A 21,734-nucleotide genomic window follows, 5' to 3' on the forward strand; every position below is an offset into this window, starting at 1 on the left:
TTCCACAATTTTTCATTAGTATTGTATAATTGTATAATTTTTTTTTATTTGTACTCTATAATCTTCCATTTGTATTTTGTAATTTTCCATTTGTGTTCTATTATTTCCAATTTGTATTCTATATACTTTGCTTGATGTTTAAATAAAACTTTTTATTTAGTTCTATGGTCAAACGCTGCGAAATTTGATATTTTCCATTTGTATTCCACAATTTTTCATTAGTATTGTATAATTGTATAATTTTTTTTATTTGTACTCTATAATCTTCCATTTGTATTTTGTAATTTTCCATTTGTGTTCTATTATTTCCAATTTGTATTCTATAATTTTGCATTTGTATTCTATAATTCTTTCAATTCTTCCAATTTGTTTTCTATGAAATATGGGAACAACGAACAATAATTAAGCTCAAAAGTCCATGAAAACAATACAGATCCGGAGCAGAGCAAACACGAACCTCTACAAAACATAAGAGGTGGGATCAGGTGCCATGAAGGAGTAAACATCCCCTGTCGACTGGTCACACCCGCGTGTGCTCATTGTCATGGTCGGGAAAACGGGGAAAAAAAAGTCCGTAGATAATTCAGTGTTTAAATATTGGCCTAACAATTAGTAGGAAAAATTAACGTCAGTCAACATTCAACTAAATGATATATTGTATTTGCTGACAAGGTTATTGTATCGACCATGGAACTTGCGAAATGATGACTTTAAACGAGACTGTTGATTTTCTTTTTTCATCAACTTGTTTGTCAATAGCTTGCCTCGTTTTAGAAATTGTTCGAACGTGGAGCATGCTCTTGCGTATCGAATCAACTGGGAGATATAAACCCCATATGCAGGTGATTAGAGTATATTGCTGCATAAGTAAGGAAAATTGACGATAGAAAAGTTGAAGTAATCACGTTTATCATAAAGTTTAGTTGTTAGGTGACCATTAATGTACCATTAATGTCTTTTTCTAGTAAAATGTCGAAATATGAAAGAGATGTGTCAGACTCTGTGGTATCTTTTATTTTAAGTTCACTGGGATATGTCGAGTCGACATATGAATGGAAGTAACTATTGTTATTGATAATACGTCATCGATATATCTAAATGTCGAATTGAAGACCAAAGCAAGTGTCTTCTTCTTCTCATATATATGTTTTTGAATAAATTCTGCTTCATATGAATATAAAAATAGGTCTGCTAATATCGGAGTGGATTTGGTACCCATGGGAATTTCGACAGATTGTTGTAGGACCTGATCTACGAAAACTACATGGATATTGTCAATAAGAAATTCAAGCATCTTTTTAATATCTACTTCAGAGTACTTATGTGTACAATCAGAATGTTTTTTAATAAAAACATTTTGTAAATGATCAATGACAAGGTAGATAAATGTACGAGTTCCATTTTTATTATATTGTAAAAGCAGCTGTCAATGATGTCAAAAAGCCTGGACTTTAATTTATCGTGTGGAATGGTTGTATAAAATGTTGAAAACTCGTACATTTTCATGTTATTGCAGTGCTAAAATTTTGTGATTTCAAATTTTCTAGAAGTTCTTTGGAGTTTTTAAGTATCCAAATCTGATTTAAACCACTTCTCGAATATATTGTTGTACAGTATTCCTGAAGTTTCTCCTTCACTGTTGTTAATATTTTAGTGAGAAGTAAAGAAAGAGGCTATGTAGAACATTTACTGGAACCCGCTATGTATCTTTGTTTGTAAGGTTTTTTTTTCATGAAGTTTAGGAATCCAGTATAGGTATGGCAATTCATATTCATCTTATTTGTTGGGAATATTAAAAAAATTATAAACTGACATATGATTTTGAAGAATTATCTTATTAGAAAGGGGGCTATGGGTATAAGTAGGATTGCCACTTGAAGAATTAAATCCCAGTTCCTCTAAATTACAATTAAGATAATGAGCAAAGATAATTAATGTTGTTACCTGCTTTGCCAGCTGGGACCAGTACACATTGATCGTGTAATCTAATTCTTTTCTCACTTCTGAATTATTGAAGACAGGATAGTTGGTTTTCATATTGCCCCTGAATCACTTAATGCGAGATTTCAACATCCATCAGATACTTTAAATCCATTCTGACAAAGCGTCAAGGTCTTCTTTTTCATCTTTGGCTCATCGGGTTGCATAATCTTCCACAGAATTCATAATATTTATGAAATTATGACGCCAACTGAAAGATCGGAGTTCCCTAAATGTTGACCCTTTTAAAATACATATAAGTGATTTAAGGTCCTCATTATTAACTATCTTTACGTCACCAGTAATGACGTGTCCAGCAGGACTATGGTTGTGAGGTGAAGAAGAACATGAACACATTGAAGGATTGTGTTTCAGATGTTCGATATCTAGGCACTGTAGAATTTTTTTTGTAATTAAAAGGTTTGGAAGCAAAAGTCGATGTATATTTGCTAGAAATACAAGGTGTATATATACAAAACTGGACCCTTTTTGTGATTAAGAATACATGTATTACTTATATTAATTGCGTCAATTTCTTTGTTGGCATTTTGAAGTTTAAGGAACAAACAGGTTGTTTGAGCAGTATTTTCTTTCGCGGTTTAAAAAGCCTATGATTTGCAATATCCATAATTACAGATCCGAGCTGTATTCTGGTGTCGAAGTATCCAAATATGGACTTTCCTTGACTTTTTCAAATAGACTATTTAAAATTTTCAAAGGGCCAGAGTAAAGTTTGGTGCGAACGTGATGAAGACCTAACTGTTTATTTACATAAGGTAGTAGTGAATTAAAGGAGACATCGTGTATAATAGGTTGATTATAAGACCAATGTCCATGACTACGCTTTCGTCTGTGTATTGTTAAAAAGTCCCATTACATTCACATTGCTGCACTGTGGACTTGCAAGGTTCCCAACACTACCGACGTTGTCATTGCAACCATATTCTATAATTTCCATTCGTATTCTATATTATAATTTTTACATTCGTATTGTTTAATTTTCCATTTGTATTGTATAATTTTCCATTTGTGTTCTGGTATTTTCCATTTGTATTCTATAATTATTGCATTTGTATTGCATAATATTTTTAATTTGTATTCTATAATTTTCAAATTGTATGGTACATGTATATTATTATTTGTTTTGTATATTTTTTATTTGTATTATATAATCTTTAAATTGTATTCTATAATTTTCTCTTTGTATTCTATAATTTTCTATTTGTATTCTTTAACTTTCCATTTGTATTCTTTAACTTTCCATTTATGTTGTATATTTTATTTTTATTTTGTATAGGACACCATTTGCATTCAAAAAATGTTTCAATTTGTATTGTATGTGAATTTCATTTGTATTCTATAACAAAATTTATCAATACAAATACATTTCATTTGTCGCATACAAATGATTTCACCTGCAATATAAATTGAAACATTACAGAATGCAAATGGTGTATTTTGCCATACAAATGGAAGAAACTGCGAAATGTAGAATATAGATAGAAATTATAGTATACAAATAGAAAAATATACAATACAAATAAAAAAACATACAACATAAATAGAAAAATTATAGAATACAATACAGAATTTTACAAAACAAAAATTATACAATATAAATTTTGAAATGTACAATACAAATGGAAAGTTATAGAATATAAATGGAAAAGATCGAATATTGCAACGTTTGACATGCCATATGCAGCATCTATTGATAATTCTGTTATCCCCATTATCAGAATAATGATGTGTCATATTGTATTCTCGAATTTACAGTGTTAAGTCAAAATTTTGATTTTTAATATCTTAAGTTTCATTTAACGTATTAGCTTAAAAATTTGCAATAGTGCATAACGCTTCGATTCAAACATATGATGAAAATTTTATTTCATTATCAAAATTATTTCAAAAGTGATATCGATTTGAAATTTTGACTTTAGTCTGTTCTCAGTTTATGGTCTTGGGGCCATTAAGAGGAAAACTCATAAGTCATAATTAAAATAATTTACGCAGGAAAAAAATTTTAAAGTCGTATACTATAATAGTAATAAGAATACTAAATATAATTTATCAAATGGCCTTATCTATTTTTTCCTCATCTTCTCTTTCTTAATAAGATTGTGCGAAATACTGAATGTGTACGTTTTATAGTACAAACAATAGAACAACTAGATTCGGCATATATTTTCTTTATAAAGTGTGTTGAAATCTTCAAGATTCAAAACAACATAACATGGGCAGGGAGGTCAAAATGTTAAGCTATGATTTTTGTTTTGACGTAAAAAATCGTTGAACATCGTGCAAATACAACGTCATAAGCGAAAATAAAAATTCATGGTCAAACTGAACAACTTACCGGTAGCCTGGTTCCCTGTCCCCGTTATGCTTCGTGTACTCCACGGCATGGTGAGCCAGGAAACCAGAGGCATGTTCAACACAGCGAGCGCTCGCGAACATTTCTGTTGGAAGGATAAGGAATTTTGGCGAGCGCTCGCGAACGTTCGCTCTGTTGAACAGGCCTCAGGCTAAACTTAACGGTTGCTCCTTCAATTTAGCCTTTCAAGTGCGGTGCGTTTAAAAAGACAATACACATAATAATATTCAAAGAAACAATATTTTCTCAGTCTCACCATGGAATTATAAACAATGAATTGTATATTTTGGACGTTCAACGTGTCACAACACGGACGGTTGTGCAGAAAAGAATTCATGACACTCTAACGCACGTTATTCAATTTGTCAACACAGCCGTCCGTGATATGACACGTGAAAGTTCCAATATTTACAATTCAATGCTTAAAAATAATGTGAAGATAATGAACAGTGACCAAGCTCAAAATCCAAGAAAACAATTCAAATTGAGAGAGGAATTACCAGAGGTAGAATCAGGTGCTATGAAGGAGAAATCATCCTTAGTCTTGATTACGTAAACAGAGTAATCCAAAGACAAATCAAGATGAAAATAATGGCATAACGATTAGTATGAAATGTGAAAATAACGAACAGTAATCATTCTCAAAAGTCAATTTTTGACTTGTAATCAAAATATCAGAAGTTTTACAGTTTTGGACAGAACGAGACATGGGATCCGAAAAGAATCATCAAATATATCGAGGATTTAAAAAAAATCGCCATCTCACTATCTTCTGTATACATGTAACACGAGTGGAAAAAATTTGTCAATCAACATCTGACCCAAAGGCAAGTTGTTTTTGCAAACAGGCCCACTGCAACAACCTTTGCAACATGTGGATTTTTATACCCCTGTAACATCAACTTATTGTCTGAAATTAATCGTACACAGAACTTGTTCTTGTATTCCAATCAACTGGGAGACATAAAAACCATGTGTAGATTATGCATCTACATTGCTACACAAATAAAGGAAGTTGACGATAGAAAGGTTAACTTTATCCTTTTCATCATGAAGTTAGGTTGTTACTTTGCCATCAATGTTTATATCTAAAAAAATATTCAAATTTGAAACAGATGTGTCAGACTTTGTGGTGCATTTCATTTCTTGTTCAGTGGGATATATCCGATCAACGTATGAATGAAATTGAATACTGTTAGCTGATAAAACTTAATTGATATATCTAAATGTCGAAATGAATTAAGGCACAGCAAGATACTTCCTCTTTCATGTATGAGTTTTTGAAATAATTTTACTTCATATGGATACAAAACAGGTCTGCTAATAACCGGGCACAATTAGTGGCCAGTGGAATTCCAATAGCTTGTTGGAAGACCTGGTCTCTGAAAACCATATAGATATTGTCAATGAAAAACTCAAGCATCTTTTCAATATCGGTAAATCTAAATGCCGAATTATTTGCCACAGCAAGAGACATCTTTTCTTGTAGAAGTCTTTGAATAAATTTTGCCTGAAGGTCGTCAAGTAAAGGGCAGAAATAGTACCCATGGAAATTCAGACAATGTGACAGACTGGAAATGGGATTAGGCTAACCTTATGAAGAAGAAATATTTACAAATATACACGATTTTTAAAGATTATTGTGATGATTTTTTCGTCGTGAAGACTGAGCTACATATACTTAAATTTCTTAGTATATTGGAACCAATAAAAAAAAATTGCATGCTAAATAAAAGATTTATAATTATCACTTGTAACTGTTATCAATACATCTGATGGAATGTTCTGTATTTAAGTGTGCGGACAAATAAAATATATTTTGTGAGGCATAAAAATTGATTAAAAATGGCATTAAACATTAGACTTAACGACAATGATAAAGCACTCCTCAGTGTTGCAACTGGTTCAGTATGAATTTTTATAATTTGGATAAGTTTAAAAGAAGATGGATTTAAAGCTCGATATCAAATATTTATTACTTGTTATATAAAACTTAGGATCCATCAATATCTTTAAAAAAGAAATCCACTCTTTGTACCACAAATATTTTGCAATAAAAGAAAAATAATATGACACACACAGTTAGATTTATTAATTTTAATCGAATGCAGACATCTTTAAAATGAGAACGTGAAGGTGCAGTGGTGGAAATTTTACACAGGAAATACTTCATATCGCAAAACACGAATTCCTAAACCCCGACTCATGCAATTGTTCGTGTGAAAATTGTTTATTTCAAATAAACCCGAATCCCCACCAAGTGATAACGAGTCTATCAGAATTCTGACAACTTAAGATTGGTAATAATCAATTGAACGATTTTATCGCTCGTCCTGTCTCGATAAAGATGACATCTTGTTTGTAGAGGGAAATCGCTAAGGATGAATACACACAAAGCGTACAAAAGACTTTTGCCGTAATTTCTTAAATTGTTATTTGACTTAATTCATATGCTCAGCGTTATGTTTATAGAAACCAAAGAAAATGACTGCTAAGCAATTTGTATGTCCAAATTCTTGCTTTAATTAACGAACTGTCCAAAATTTTGGACATTGTGAGTCGACTGAAATAAATGGCATACGGATTTAAGACATAAATGAACGTATACATTGTCATAATCAGTTCCATTTTGGTTTGGTTTCATATCAATCATTATTAAATTCCACTGTATGTAGGTATATTAAATCCAACCTTTCTTTCACTCAACTAATTTTTGTTTTCATAGAAATATTTTCTTTATATTTCAGTATTTTCTCTTGAAGTAATCGGGATCTTATATGATACGATTATCTAAAGTTTGTAGAAACATCCAGTATCCCCTCACAACAAACCTACAATGACTAATAAAAATATTCATGGTATCACATTGTTCTTGTGTTTATCTGTCAACGAGCATCATTGTAACTTTTATTGAATCTCGTAGGCTGATAGAGACAAATTATTGGTATACCTGGCAGCGACTCAACTCCAAAATATTTTGCTTTGGTCAAAACATATCTGAGGAATTTTGAAATGGTCTTCAAAAATAATTTTTGTCTGTTTTTTTAGCAATCTATCACAAATCTTATATGGTCTTAACCCATTCAAGGAATCCTATGCATGTGAAAGAGCTGTTACTGAAATTCTTCATCATTTATTTGATATTTTCATATCAATGCAGCAAATATTTTCATCAAAAGAACCATTTTTGATTTTTTTCCCATAAATATCTCCTAAACTAGATTTACCATTTCTTGAATTTAATGACTTTGATTCCTACCCTCACAAAATAGTAAAAACAGAATCAATACGCAGTGGATCATTGAGACAGCTACAAAAGAGTCAAAAATTTAACTACTAAGTATTATCATGATTACCACAACTAACATTTACATAAAGATCTTGGGAAGTATGCTCGCATAGAAGAAAATTATATAAAATTAATATCTATTTAATGCCAAAATATGTGTACTGCCCTCTTTGTTCTTGTAACTTAATGCAATGCATTGTAAATAGGTGAAGAATTGCGGAACCAGCTTAGTGAGACAAAAGAAGACAAATTATTAGCTATACTATAGAAAGATTTAACATTAAATGATGCTTTCTGTGGAAAGCTTCCTTTAAATTTTTCTCAATGTTTGGCTGAAAATTAAACCTTTTTTATAAGCAAAGGAGGGCAATTACGTGCGTAGGTAAACGATATTCAGAGAACAATATACCTGTCAAAGCGCCGGATACCCCCTGCTGTAACCGAGTTTTAACTGCATGACTCATCAAAAATTTATAGACATGCGCAAATTTAGTTCACGTGCACGAAGTGTCACCTTGGACCAGCAGCGAGTGCCTAGCTGATGCGAGGGCGGGACCTGATATCAGTGCAGATGTCAACGACTGAACATAGATACCCTAACACCCAAATTATGAAAACATCTTCGTGAGATAAAGAAATCTGCTAAAGATATTAATCACAAAAAGAAACGTGCCGATTTAAAAACTCAAACAGATACGGACATAGTTGGAAACAATTCTCGAATGAATATCGAATAATAAGTCAATATTTATAATTTGTTAAAGACAAAATGCCTTTGTACGTTGTTGTGTTATATTTGTTTTAAGACATCTCGAATTAAGTGATCTACTTGGTTAGACGATATGTCTACAAGACGACATTAGAAAACAGGAGACCACATGAGTATGATAAAACCATTCAAAGGATCAATAAAATAGCAATTTGATAATTATATAAAAAAGCAAAATAAACTGATAGATTAAGATACTTTGCCTAAAAATAAGAGAAAGATGAAATCAGGAATAAATACAATATTAGAAGTCTTCTAATCACACACGACCACGACAATCAATGACGGACAAAGAGGTAACCTGAGTGACTCAGTTGATCTAAAGAGCCGAAGAAGAGTAACTCAAAGAAGCAGACAGCATGCATACCCGTACATATTTGAAGAGAAATATCATTCTGTATATTTATCTGCTATTGTTCTTTGATAGTGGCCAAAGATTTGTAGAAAGGTTTCATGCACCTAGGAAACATAACTTAGATTGAAAGGGATTTAGGTCATTGATCTATAAAAAGATAGCAAAATTTTAGTTGATTAGGTCTCATTGCATCAGAAGTGTACACAAATCTTTTCAAGATTTGAAAAAAGAAGATAGTTTAGAAATACAACAGGGATTCATTGTGGTTTAGGAAATACATATGTGCATCCTATTGTTCTGTGTCATTTGTTTTTAGAAGAAAATGTCCTAATGCCGTAGAGATTTTTGCACGAAGTATTTTCATTCTTTTAAAAATTATTCATTACATTAAAAAAGGAATAACAGAGAACTGATGACATAAGTGTTAGTTTACACATCAAGTTAAAACTCTTTTGCATATTCCTTCATTTATCGAAGAAATGTGTAAAGTTATAGCAAAGGAATAGACGTTAAAACACAGCAACAGTTTTAGTCATAAAAATGTCTAGACTTGCATTCGAACACATTGTAAGTTAAAATAATAAATCTTCCATTGTTGCTTCTTAACTGTTCAAATATACATATTAAGTCCTAGATATATCTTGCATCTGAAACAAAATCCTTTTACGTGTTTATGTCCTTCTCCTCTCAGTACTAGTCCCGCTGGGCACGACATTTACCGGTGATTTAAATAACTCATTTTAAAGGATCCAAAATTTAGCAAGCCCATTATTTCAAATGGCGACAAAATACCAAACCTATAACGAATTTTGTCTAAGATTATGCCAGGTGAGGAGTCAGATATGAAAACAAAGACCTTGGTACTTTGTTTGAATGGATGAAAAGGTTAAGATGGATATTGAAATGATATGACATGTATATGGTTGAAAAATGGATACCCTTTTTCTCTCTTCCGTAAATCAAGTGAGAGAAGAATTAGACATATTACTTGGACAATATATATCGGTTAAAGCTGACAAAGCATGTACATATACAACCTAGTCTTCGAATGTTAGGCACATATATTACAAAAGCATTTTATTGGAACTGTCAATTCAACTAACACTCGCAATACCCCTTCAAAGGAAAATATGTTCCGCAAAACCATATGCCAGTTATAAATATGTTTAATATTCGCAATAATCAAATTAAATTTGAATTACTAAACTGGACTTCAAAACTGGACTACAAAAAATCCTTATCAACAAATATACCTGGAGGGATACTATAACTGTTGTATCTAACCTCTATCTTCACTTCTCAAGAAAGTAGTAGCAGCAGTAAAGGGGAAATTCAGCAGTAATGGGATAACACATATTTCTGAGAAGTGCTTTTAATCAAATCTGTATTCTAAAAAAAAAAATTCAAAGAACTTTTAGTAAATTTAAAATCACAAAACTTTCCCAAAGTCAGCCAAAATCAAAATAATCACTTAAGTCATACGACTTCTATACCCTTTATACAAAAATTCTTCATGATAAAAAGAATCAAAAAAGAAAGCTGATATTCGACGACGTTCATCAGTTTAAGACACTATATTCATTTTCATTCATATATGTTGATTCCACCCCATTCGACCTGAAAATAAATAAATGAATAAATAAATAAAAAATTAAATAAATAAATAAATAAAGAAATTACCAGGCACAGAGTCTAACACAGAATTTAACACATCAATATCTTTAGATAGTTCTAAACCGGATGACTTTCCAATCATCAACTTCCTTTTTCATGTAGCAATGTACCATTAACACCTGTATATGGTGTTTCATAGTTTCAATACGCAAGAGCATGTTTTGAGTAAGATCAATTACTTTAGAAAACACGTAAATTAGCTGATGTTTTGGGATTATTAATGATCTTGTTTAAAGCCAACATTTCGCACATTCTATGGTCGATCGTTACAATGACCAAGTATGCAAATACAACCTGTTGTTGGATCGAATGTTGACTGACGTTTTTCAAATAAATCAATAGCCCATCGTTGTCTTACTAATTTACTTAGCGATCCGAGGAATTCCTTCCACCTGATCAAAACAAAGGGCTCACTGCCGGTGTAAGCGAAGGACAGCGGATGCTTAATCCTTCATGACACGTGATCCACCCTCCGATGTTTGCGTTGCTCTCAAAATTGTAGTGTTGCATTGAATTTTTAGTTTGATTACTGTTCGTAATCTTCATGTAACTGCTTCTTCCACAAAAATGGCTTTTGGAAATATATGTATCTTGTGAAAAGTAGTCCAGAAAATCATTTTAACCTTTTGGAATTCGATGAGTGTTTACTGTGGCACTTCTTCAGTCGATCTGTTTTTGTATTCTTATAAAGAATTTACTAAAAAAAAAAAATTCAGCATGAAAAGAAGAAGTCTCTTGTTGTGGCCTTTTTCAATTCGATATTTAAATATATCGGTGACGATTTATCAATTAACAATATTCATTTTCATTCATATTTACCTTCATTCGGTATATCACGGTAATACTTATATCTGATACCTTAGGCTATTATATGTTTTGAGAGAAGAATAAATGTAAATTGTTACTAACAAACTTTGTCCGGAAGATGAAGCGTCCAGATTATAAGTGTCTGGATTACTTAAAGTCAAAGAGGAAATTAACGAGAAAGTAAAATTGATTTTGAAATTTATACATGTTTAAATTTCCAACGAAGTACTTGGAAACTGGGGATCATTTGAAAAGAAATAAATCATATGATTTTACAGACAAGTACTCTAAAGTTGATATTGAAAGGATGCTAGAGTTCCTCTCCCGATTTATTATATATGCAAAAGCATGTTCTGAGAACGATTAATTTTTAAACGTTGGGCTGAAAGTTAAAAGACGTTTTCATGCAAATTGTTGGGTCATTATACAAAAAATCTAATTTGTCTATCTACGGATTACTTCGTTTAAGAACTTAATACAGACAAAGGGATCGGTGGTGGAACCTATTGACAAGGGATGCTTACACTTCCACTTTTAAGTAAAACCCCACCTCTGGTGACTCCAAATGTCCATGTTTGTCATGCTTAATTTTTGGAATTGTATTTTAAATTTGATCACCCTCATTGAAACAAATGAGAAAGTATTGAAAATTGACAGCACTTTCTTGTGGTGTAGAATATTCTTCTCTTTGCATTGTATTGTACGTTTTAAATGAGAAGAAAAAATGCAAATGCCCCAAAAAGCTCTAGAAATTTTTGAGTGTTTTACTTTCATTTTTTTTTCAAAAATCTTTCCATTACGTTAAAATAAGGAGGAAATTATATATTGATTGAATTGATGACTTTTACACACATCATTCAGTAAATACGCTTTTGCATGTTACCTCCTGTGATGAAAAAATGTGTTAAAAATCTTTTCAATACATCTGAAACAATGAAGAAAATTAAGAAACCCCACAGCAATTTGTCGTGGTTTATATCATATCATTGCCCTGTGTTAAATGTTTTGATTGAGACGAAAAACTTTTAAGGCTCTAGAAATTTTTAATGCTTTAAATACACGGTAGCTTCATATTTCGCTGGAAAAAACTATTCACCCTAAAAATCAGAAGAAAACACTGCATGAGAATTGGGAATTACTGTTAGTTTATCACTTTTAAATTCTATGTTCCATAAAACTTTTCATTTGATAAAAAAAGGTTATGAAAAAGGATAGCGAATCTCAACATGCTTAGATTTCAATGCATTTATACCGTAAAGAAAATGTTTTGAACGCATGATTCAAACAAAATAAAAAAGAAAAAATCTTAAAATTGGCCACACTTTATAGTGGTTCAGGAGGCACAATTAATTGTCCAGATTTATTTGTTTTCAATGAAAAAAAAAGAAAAAAAAAAAGAAAAAACAAATGCTGTCAAGGCTCTCTTAATCTGTGTATGCTGTGTCATAGTATCTTATGAGAACTCTTTTATTACTCCAAAATAAAAAAAAAATTAGAAATGACGATGTTTAATGTTAGTTTGCAAACCTTCTGTTACAAACTGTAAAAATTCTTTTGTACACAACTTTTCATTTCATCTGCTAAAAAAAAAAAATAAAAAAAAAAAAAATAAAAAATAAAATAAAATAAAATAAAATAAAATAAAATAAAATTTTTGCGTGAATATGTTCCAAAGCATCAATATTATGAAAAAATCTTTAAAACATTTTCGGAAAACAGGAGCAATTTGTAATGGTTTAGAAAATGCATCTCTTTGTTCTTTATTATGTAAGCTTTTATTGAGAAGAGAGAAAAAACGGTATAGAGGCTCTAGAATTTTTATATACTTAATTTTAAGATCTTTTTTCTTTAACAATCTATTCATATCTTGAAAAATATTTCGGGGTCATATGAAATTGATGAGATATAGAGGTAGTTAACATACTTTCAAATAAAATCTCATTTGCATGTCTCTTTATATTTAAGTCAAGGTAATGTGTTAAAGAAAGCAGATTAGTATATGATATTTTAGATTCCCATCCATTGATATTGTGCATAAATCTTTTCAACAAATTAAAAACAAAGGAATAAATAAAGGAATTCGTTATGTTGTCGTCTAAAATATTTATATCTGATACCTGTAGGCTATTATATGTTTTGAGAGGAAAATAAATGAAAATTGTGTTGTTTGAATCATGTGTTTAAAAAATGTTTTCTTTACGGTATTAATGCATTGAAATCTAAGCTTGTAGAGATTTGCTATCCTTTTTCATAATGTTTTTATTTATCAAATGAAAGTTCAATTTAGTAGTGATAAACTAACACTAAATGTTATCAGTTCTCCTGGATTATCAGCGTCTAAATTAACGAGGCTCTATTGTACTCAAATTAATTTTTCTTGAAAAAAATATATTCATTACTTTAAATCACTGGGGATTATTTGAAAAGAAAGAAATCATGCGATTTTACACACTACTGTTAAGTTGATTTTAAAAGGATGCTGGGGTTCCCCGTTGACAATATTACTAGTATGTCACCTTCGAAGACCAATTCTTCCAAAAAACTGTTGGAATTTCGATGGGCACTAATTGTGCTCTTTTATTAGCCGACCTATTTTTATATTCTTTGAATGCAGAATTTGTTTAAAATCCCCTACATGAGAATAAAATCACTTGCTGTGGCCTTCAACTAGACAGATACATGTATATAGATGACATTTTATCATTTAAGAATGGTTACTTCCAATCAAATGTCAGCACATACAATCCATCATTAGGTTATTTTGGCTGATATATGTTTCATACCAATTATTAGGCCTTTGTTTTATACTAAATTTGACTACGGAAAGTTCCGTCTACCTAATCAATGCACAGGGTCAACGGCGGGCGTGACTGGTTTGTAGATTTTTTTTTAGATCAATCACTAATATTGGCACATTTTTTTTTCATTTCAGTACTTTCAAATTTGACTTCAGTGTTGTGCATTGCACTGAAATTAAAGTCTGAAAAAAATCAATATAGATGAAATATCGCGGTAATCAAGCTCAAAAGTCCATTAAAATAATACAAATTGGGAGCAGAGCAAACACTCTAATATCATCAGAAGTTGGATCAGGTGTCATGGAGGAGTGAGCATCACCTGTCCACGGGTCACACCCGTCGTGGGTTCCTTGTCATGATCGAGCAGTGTGTAAAAAATGGTCTAACATTTAGTATGAAAAACATCACTCAGCATTCGACTAAATGATAAATGATTTAATGATAGAATGTACTTCCTGACAAAATCATTGTATCGATCAAAAAACTTACGAAATGTAGACTTTAAAACGAGACTGTTGATATCCTCGTTCCATCAACTTGTTTGTCAATAGCTTACCTCGTTTTGTAAATAGAGAATGCCCTTACGTGTCGAATCAACTGGGAGGCATAAATTCCATATGCAGGTGAGAAGGGTATATTACTTCATAAATAAGGGAAGTTGACAGTAGTATTAAAGTTGAATTCATCACGTTTATCATAAAGTTTTGGTGTTAGATTACCATTAACTTAGTAAATATCTAACTATGATGCAGATGAGTCAGACTCATTGAAGTTCACTGTGATATATCGAGTCGACATATGAGTGGAAGTAACAATTGTTAATTGATAATAAGTCGTCAGTAAATCTAAATGTCGAGTTAAGCCCACAGCAAGTGTTTTCTTCTTCTCAGGTATAAGATTTTGAATAAATTCTGCTTCGTATAAATAAAAAAAAAAATAGGTCTGCTTATAATGGATGCAATTAGTACCCATGGGAATTCTAACAAATTGTTGGAAGACTTGATCTCCAAAAGCTACATAGATTTTTTCAATTAAAAATTCAAACATCTTTTAATTATCAACTTCGGAGTACTTGTCTGTGCAATCAGAAAGTTTCTAACAAAATAATTTTGCAAGGTAAGTATATTTACGAGTTCAATTTTTATTGAAAAAAGCAGTTGTCTGTGATGTCAAAAATCCTGGACTTGTATAAAGTGTTGTAAAGTCGAACAACTTGTTGATGTTTTGACTTTGCTAAAATTTTGTGATTTCAAATTTTCCTTGGAATTTTAAAGTATCCACATCTGATTAACACTACTTCCTTAAGATATGAAGCCATATCGACAGAAAAAAAAACTCATTATATCATATTGCAATTATTTATTTGCTTTCAAAGAATTCAAGCATGACATGGTAAGAGAAGTAAAAAACACGTAATCATTTTATGATTGACATTCCGCTGTTTTTCTCTATGTCCATATTTCAAGAAATCGCATTTTTACCTACAATCATAGAATGTCATGATTAATCCGAACAATGAAGTGTTAAAAGTAATAAGCGCAGGAACTTATGGAAGTCTTCAATGGTTAAATAACTATTGGAATGTCCTGTACTTCCTCCACTTACTTTTTAGTCCCTTTACAGATACCACAAGCTTTTCTGCACTTCTTGTTCATGAATTTTGGGTTCCTCTTACATTCACCGGAAGTCGCCCAGAACTCACAATCTTTGTCGTTGTCTTCGCAAACTTCAACGCCTTCGCCTTTTCAAACAAAGCGCAAAAATTTCAAATGTACATTTTATCGAAATCAGTCTTTTTAGTTTGAAATGCTTTACTTGTGAAGTGAAACTCTTACCGGTACAAAGTTTATTTTCACAGGTCTGTTTTTGGAGACACTGAGAGCAAGCTGCGCCTTTCACAAATGGATATTCCGATATATCATTTCCCCTTAATACAAATATTATCTCGATTAAAAATTTACTTTAGAATATTTGAATATATCTATTGAAAATCAAAAGTTTTGCAAAAAAAAAAAAAAAACAAAAAAAAACAAAAAAAACCAATGTGGTTCTATCTTGCCTGTACATTTCTCGCTGGGTTTCATTCAAGGAACAGAAATGTTTTATATTATGAAGAAATAATCATTTTTGTCTCTTTTTGTGTGCGTGCTATTTCTTGTAGTCAAATAATTTCAATACTCGTGATATTGTTGAAAATTGCGGAGATTTATTGATGTTAATTAAAATATAAAAGAAAATTTGTTTTTACTTTTGTACAAATGCCTAGCCAGTAAATTCAAAATTTAAGTTTAAATTCAAAAGTTACAGGACATGACTTTTATCCCAGAATCTTTACAATACGGAAGTTTGACTTACTTCGGATCGTAGTAACAAGCCAGATACCAAGCGTTCTTCACTGAACTTCCAAATGCTTGAAGGTATTTACATTTCTCCATGGCACATCCAACTTTTCTAGTTTTAGCCCAGACTACCTACAATATAAAGTATTACAGACTTTGTAAAGTATTATGATACCATAAACAATATGCCCATCCCCCTTTTTGCAAACACCATATTTAATAAAGGGTAGAGTGAGGACTTGCATCTTCGCTAACTATATTACAAAAATCATCTGTTTCCTGATCTTTTCAACATAGACATAATTAAACCCATTGGTATGTTCTCTCCCTCCCCGGTTCCTACCATCCCTTCCAACGAAGTGCAAAATTTTATTACTGACAAATTTCATCAAAATATCGAAGGTATTCCATTCTGACCTGCGTATAATGACAACTTCTCCCACAGGCCTTCCGGTTATAGTTATAGTCCTTGATTTCATCATACCAGGCCTTCATTGAACTATTTATTAATTCCTCATTCTTTCTAGGATTGGAGTCAAAAGCCAAATTTTCTCCCCTTCCTTTCATTTCGTGTTTGAAATTGCATCTCTTTATCCAATTTCCAGCTTCCTTACTGAGTGTGTCATCCCACACCTATTTAAAAAAATATGTTATTTAGAGTCATCCTTATGATTTTCTTCTTGGAAGACTCAATCACGTTTCTATTTGTACTCACTAAAGCTTGCATATCAGCTGCACCTTGCTGGGCCCGGTAACCATTGTGCACATCTAGAAGTTGCTGTTTATACTGATCAACGGGAATGGACTCTGAATGTACTCTCACGAGGATGGCAGAAACCAAAGATAGCAACAACTGCATCGCCTCCATCTTTATAACGTCAAAATCATTAAAAATTCAGTCACATTTCAATATGTCATCCATCTATACTTATAAATTAATCAATTTTGCAAATAAACTCCAAAACGCCTGCACCAGAGTTTATACTTACACAAGGTACGAGATGATGTCCATAAACTACATTCAGATTTCATTCGCGCATACTAATCATCCTTAATTTAATTAAAAGTCTAGTCTCATTTTCGTTAAACAGTCATGAAATAGCAAAAAAGAGAGTACGGTAGTAGTTACGGTTGGTGGATCTGTTATTGGCCATTTTTAACGAAACTGACAAGCAATAGTTTAATCATTTCATAAAACGTAGCAAATTAATTATTCAATAAAAACTTGGTTTCAGTTATACAGAAGATATAATTTATGATTACTTATTTAAAAACCAATATGTGCAAATCGTTTTCGCAAGTCTGCGAACTTAGTTTTATACATGTACGTCTATGTTTTATTGCTAGCGCTCTCGAGCGCTAGCAACTACGTTAGTCTATATTTCTGAAATACGCATGCTCGACTTCACGGTCGGGGATTCTGGGAAAACTACTGTAGATGGACTGTACGAAAACAATTTCGTTTTGTCATACAAAAATAGAAATGATCCGAATTTACACTGGCCTTTCCTTTCTGATATGCGCGATATACATTTCGTAGGTTAGAGACAGTCAATACCAGTCTAGATCCGGATTCTGAATTTTTTTTTATTTATTGTCTAACCTACACATAAAAGTACAAGAAAAAATTTGGCCATATACAATTAATGCCAAGATTCTAGACATCTAGCTTTCCTTACAGTTTTACCACCTCAGTGGATAATTCCGGCAAGCTCGGAAAAAACAACAACAACAAAAATCTTTTTCAGAGTATGTCGGAAAGACATGGCAATTTAGTGTTTATCATCTGAAAATACATATGATCTGAAGTTTCGTGTTTTGTTGTCTAACCTGCACGTAAATGAACAAAAAGTTACAGTAACTCGGGTCTTATAAAACCAAGACTGTTATTTCTAAAGTTGTAATGAATACATAGCTTTTCTAATCTACCTTCATGGATCTTTCCGGCAAGCTCGGCTTTTATTTTTCACCTCGAAATTGAAATTACAGTAAAATACAGAATGCTTAAAGCACAGTTAGGAGTTATGGCATTGCCGACGTGAAGCACACTCTTAGATTCACCATTCTGAACTGTGACACCCCCCCCCCCCCCCCCCACACACACACACACTCAACCCCCAGTGCACCAATCTGCCTTCCTTATAATTAATCGATTCAGCAAATTTAACAAATGGTTCGGATATCTTCTTCTGTATTTTATTATGCTACAGCGCTAGCTCACCAATCTTTTTAAAAGATAAGCTTGTACATGTACGTCTACGTTTTGAAGGAATTTTCTATAACGACAGTTGGTACTGAACCTGATGTTTAAAAACGTACATTAATAATGTTTTTAACGTGAATTATTGGCATGGAAATAATGGTAAGCAATTTATAACAATATAAGTTGTGAATTTATTTATGTATCTAAAGACGGCTCGGGTTCGATTCTCGTTCTCGGTGCCTCGTCAAATCTATGACGTAAACATCGGTAGTGATTGTTCCTTCGCCAAGAGCCCAGCATTAGAAGTGAAAGTTACGGGTCTTTCGGAGGATATCTTAAAAACCAAGGTCCTGTGTAACGGTGGGCGTTGGGATGATAAAGCAATGGCCCAGAGTGCCGAGTATAGGTCTGAATTTGATGCCCTTCACCGATCTATGGTGACTTCTCTATATGAGTGAAAAATTCTCGAATGGGACGTTAAAACAACATGCAATCTATAAACAGTACAACTCTGTGAACAGGGCATGAAACACGGACCCCTGGAAATTACAGAGGTGGAATCAGGTGCAATGGAGTAGTAAGCATCCCCTGTTGACCAGTCACTCTCACCGTGAGCCCTAAGTATTGACCAGGTAGACGGAACATTCCGTAGTCAAATTCAGTATAAAAACAAAGGCCTATCTATACATGTATTTACTAACTAGGTCATTATAACAACCATAGAATTTCTTAAAAACGAAGTTGTTGAAATCCCTGTGACATCAACTTGTGTCAGTAGTCTGTCTCCATTTAAAAATTGATCATACTGGTAGCATGCTCTTGAGTATTGTGTAAGTTGGATGATGTAAACACCATGGCAGGTGATAGCGGAATATTGCTTTATAAATAGGGGAAATTGACCATGGAAAAATTGAAGTCATCTCATCAGTGGAGTCTTTTATTTCAAGTTCCTTGTGATATATCGGGTGGACACGTAAATGGAACTATTGTTAATTAATAATACGTCGTTGATATATCTAAATGTCGAGCTGAAGAAGCCACAGCAAGTGTTTTCTTCTTCTTATGCAATATGTAATACTATACATGTATCTTTATAGAAGTTATGACTTTTGGTAACAAAACGAACATTACTTTTATGGGTAAAATGTATTTGAGACTCAGTAAAGTATGGAAAGATTTTGAAAATTATTTATGTAAAAGATATTTTATAATCATATTTTGGATCGAAATAGTATTTTTACATATTCAAGCTTTCATGAAGAAGTATTTTAACATGGTTAAGCTTTCATGAAGAACTTTCTTTTTTTAAGCTTTATCATCTGTCACTCATATAAAATTTTGCTTGAATGAAAATGATTTTCTAAGAGAAATTTAAATTATAATTGGAATGCCAACAATGTATGCATATTATGGTGCAAAATTTGACAAAACCGTCTTTTAAAAGGAATTAGTCACTTATCCTTGCAGTAAGAGTTATCTCTCTCTTCAGAGGTTCAATGGACCTTAAAAAAGCAGCCACTTACCTTCCTGTTCGCCCTTTTCAGTCCATAATCCCTCCATTCTTTTATACATATGTTATAAATGTTACTGGGTCTTATTATTTCCACCATATTCCAAAAGATTAGTTCAGTTGAACACCATGTTAATGTAGGTCTAATCAAAATTTAGTCCCAATTTCTGCAATGTTCTCAATATTTTATGTTGTTTTATTCAGATTATTATACATTTTGATTGACCATGACAATAATAAATGTTCGCTGATTACAATAAATGGGACTCGATATGCATGCATTATTCATAGGAAAATACAAAGTGAATATCTACTAATATTTTAGTGCAGCGGCATGTAGACCAACAAAAAGTTCACATCAACAGGGAGCAGCAATCGGCCAGAGACAAGACCATAGAGATACAGAATAATTAAATAAAATTGAATTTAGATAAAACCTTAATGCCAGACTTTAAACAGTTTGCAAAATGTTTTACAAAATTCCTCAGCTGCATAATATGTCGTAATAAATTAAAACTGGGTTGGTTTTTTTACTTTCCCTCCCCCCCCCCCTCAAACTTCAACATGAAAAATTACATAATTTGAGATTCTTTTCTTTAATGTCCAATTACTTTATATTTTCTGTTTTACTGCAGACACAATCGTATTGACGAATCATGGAATTTAAGAGAAGAGAGAATATTTTACACCGCCGCCCCGTCGGTGTAAGTAAGCGACGTCGATGGAGGTTTAGTGCCAACAAATTCAATTTTGATAATTTGATTGTAAACTATTTGTATACATGTACATTTATAAATAATTAAGAAATAAACAACAATGTTAAAAAGTTCTCTGGGAAATGAACTTGGTTGGTCACGTGATCAAATCCTGTGAAGCCCGAAGGGCTTCTCAGAAGATTTGATCACGTACCAACCAAGTTCATTTCCCAGTGAACTTTTTAACATTGTTGTTTATTACTTTTATTTACATTTGAGACGAATATTCTGAATAGAACTGCATTTATTACACGAACGGCCCGCCGTATTGCTATGTTGTGACGCGCAATGACCTAGAAGTTGTTTGGTCTTGAGAGTTCGCCTCGCTCCAACATTTGAATACTTACATTGATGTTTAGCAGTCCAGTTCAGGAAATATCTGTTCATAATGAAAAAACAATGATCGCTACTGGGAATTATCTTACTATTATTGTACGAGTTCTTTATATATAAAGTCAAAAGCGGTGCTATCGTCTTCAGTTTACATACCTTCAAAGGAATTTCGGGTTAAAAAGGTAAGCGTGATTTTAGGCTAATTAGAAACATTCTTCACACCGAAGAAAGATGTAACGATCATTTGTTGAACGAAAAAAAAAATATATGTTTCAATAATTTTATCTTTTTCATCGCTTTGACGGTTCAGAAGTTCCGAAACCAGTGTCACTGTGACAGAAATATGTAGACAAGATATCGTCTCGCTGTGTGATTCGGTCACGCCATGACCTCTGACCCCCAAATAAGTTCATACAGAATTGAACATATTTTCTCTTCTATAGGTTCATCTAAGAAAAATATTTGCAAATGTAAATAAATGAATATTTAGAGGAATTTGAAAGTTTGTTGTACTATGCAATATGATTGATAGATTGTATGTTGATTTA

At 32.2% G+C, this 21,734-nt stretch overlaps 1 protein-coding gene across 1 annotated transcript; it reads right to left on the reverse strand.

Annotated features, from left to right (window-relative positions):
* Window positions 1-15,385: 15,385 nt before the first annotated feature.
* Window positions 15,386-17,253, reverse strand: LOC133184141 (GLIPR1-like protein 1). The gene is made up of 6 exons (XM_061319021.1): window positions 17,101-17,253; window positions 16,803-17,018; window positions 16,402-16,517; window positions 15,882-15,973; window positions 15,652-15,787; window positions 15,386-15,527 (listed from the first exon to the last, which is right to left on the reverse strand). The coding sequence occupies exons 1-6, from the start codon at window positions 17,251-17,253 to the stop codon at window positions 15,524-15,526; spliced, it is 717 nt and encodes a 238-aa protein (XP_061175005.1). The 3' UTR covers window positions 15,386-15,523.
* Between the last annotated feature and the right edge of the window lie 4,481 nt (window positions 17,254-21,734).

Source organism: Saccostrea echinata, unplaced genomic scaffold, assembly GCF_033153115.1.
Source record: "Saccostrea echinata isolate AGI-Se365-2 ecotype Australia unplaced genomic scaffold, CSIRO_AGI_Sech_v1 ptg000010l, whole genome shotgun sequence".
Lineage (NCBI taxonomy): Eukaryota > Metazoa > Mollusca > Bivalvia > Ostreida > Ostreidae > Saccostrea > Saccostrea echinata.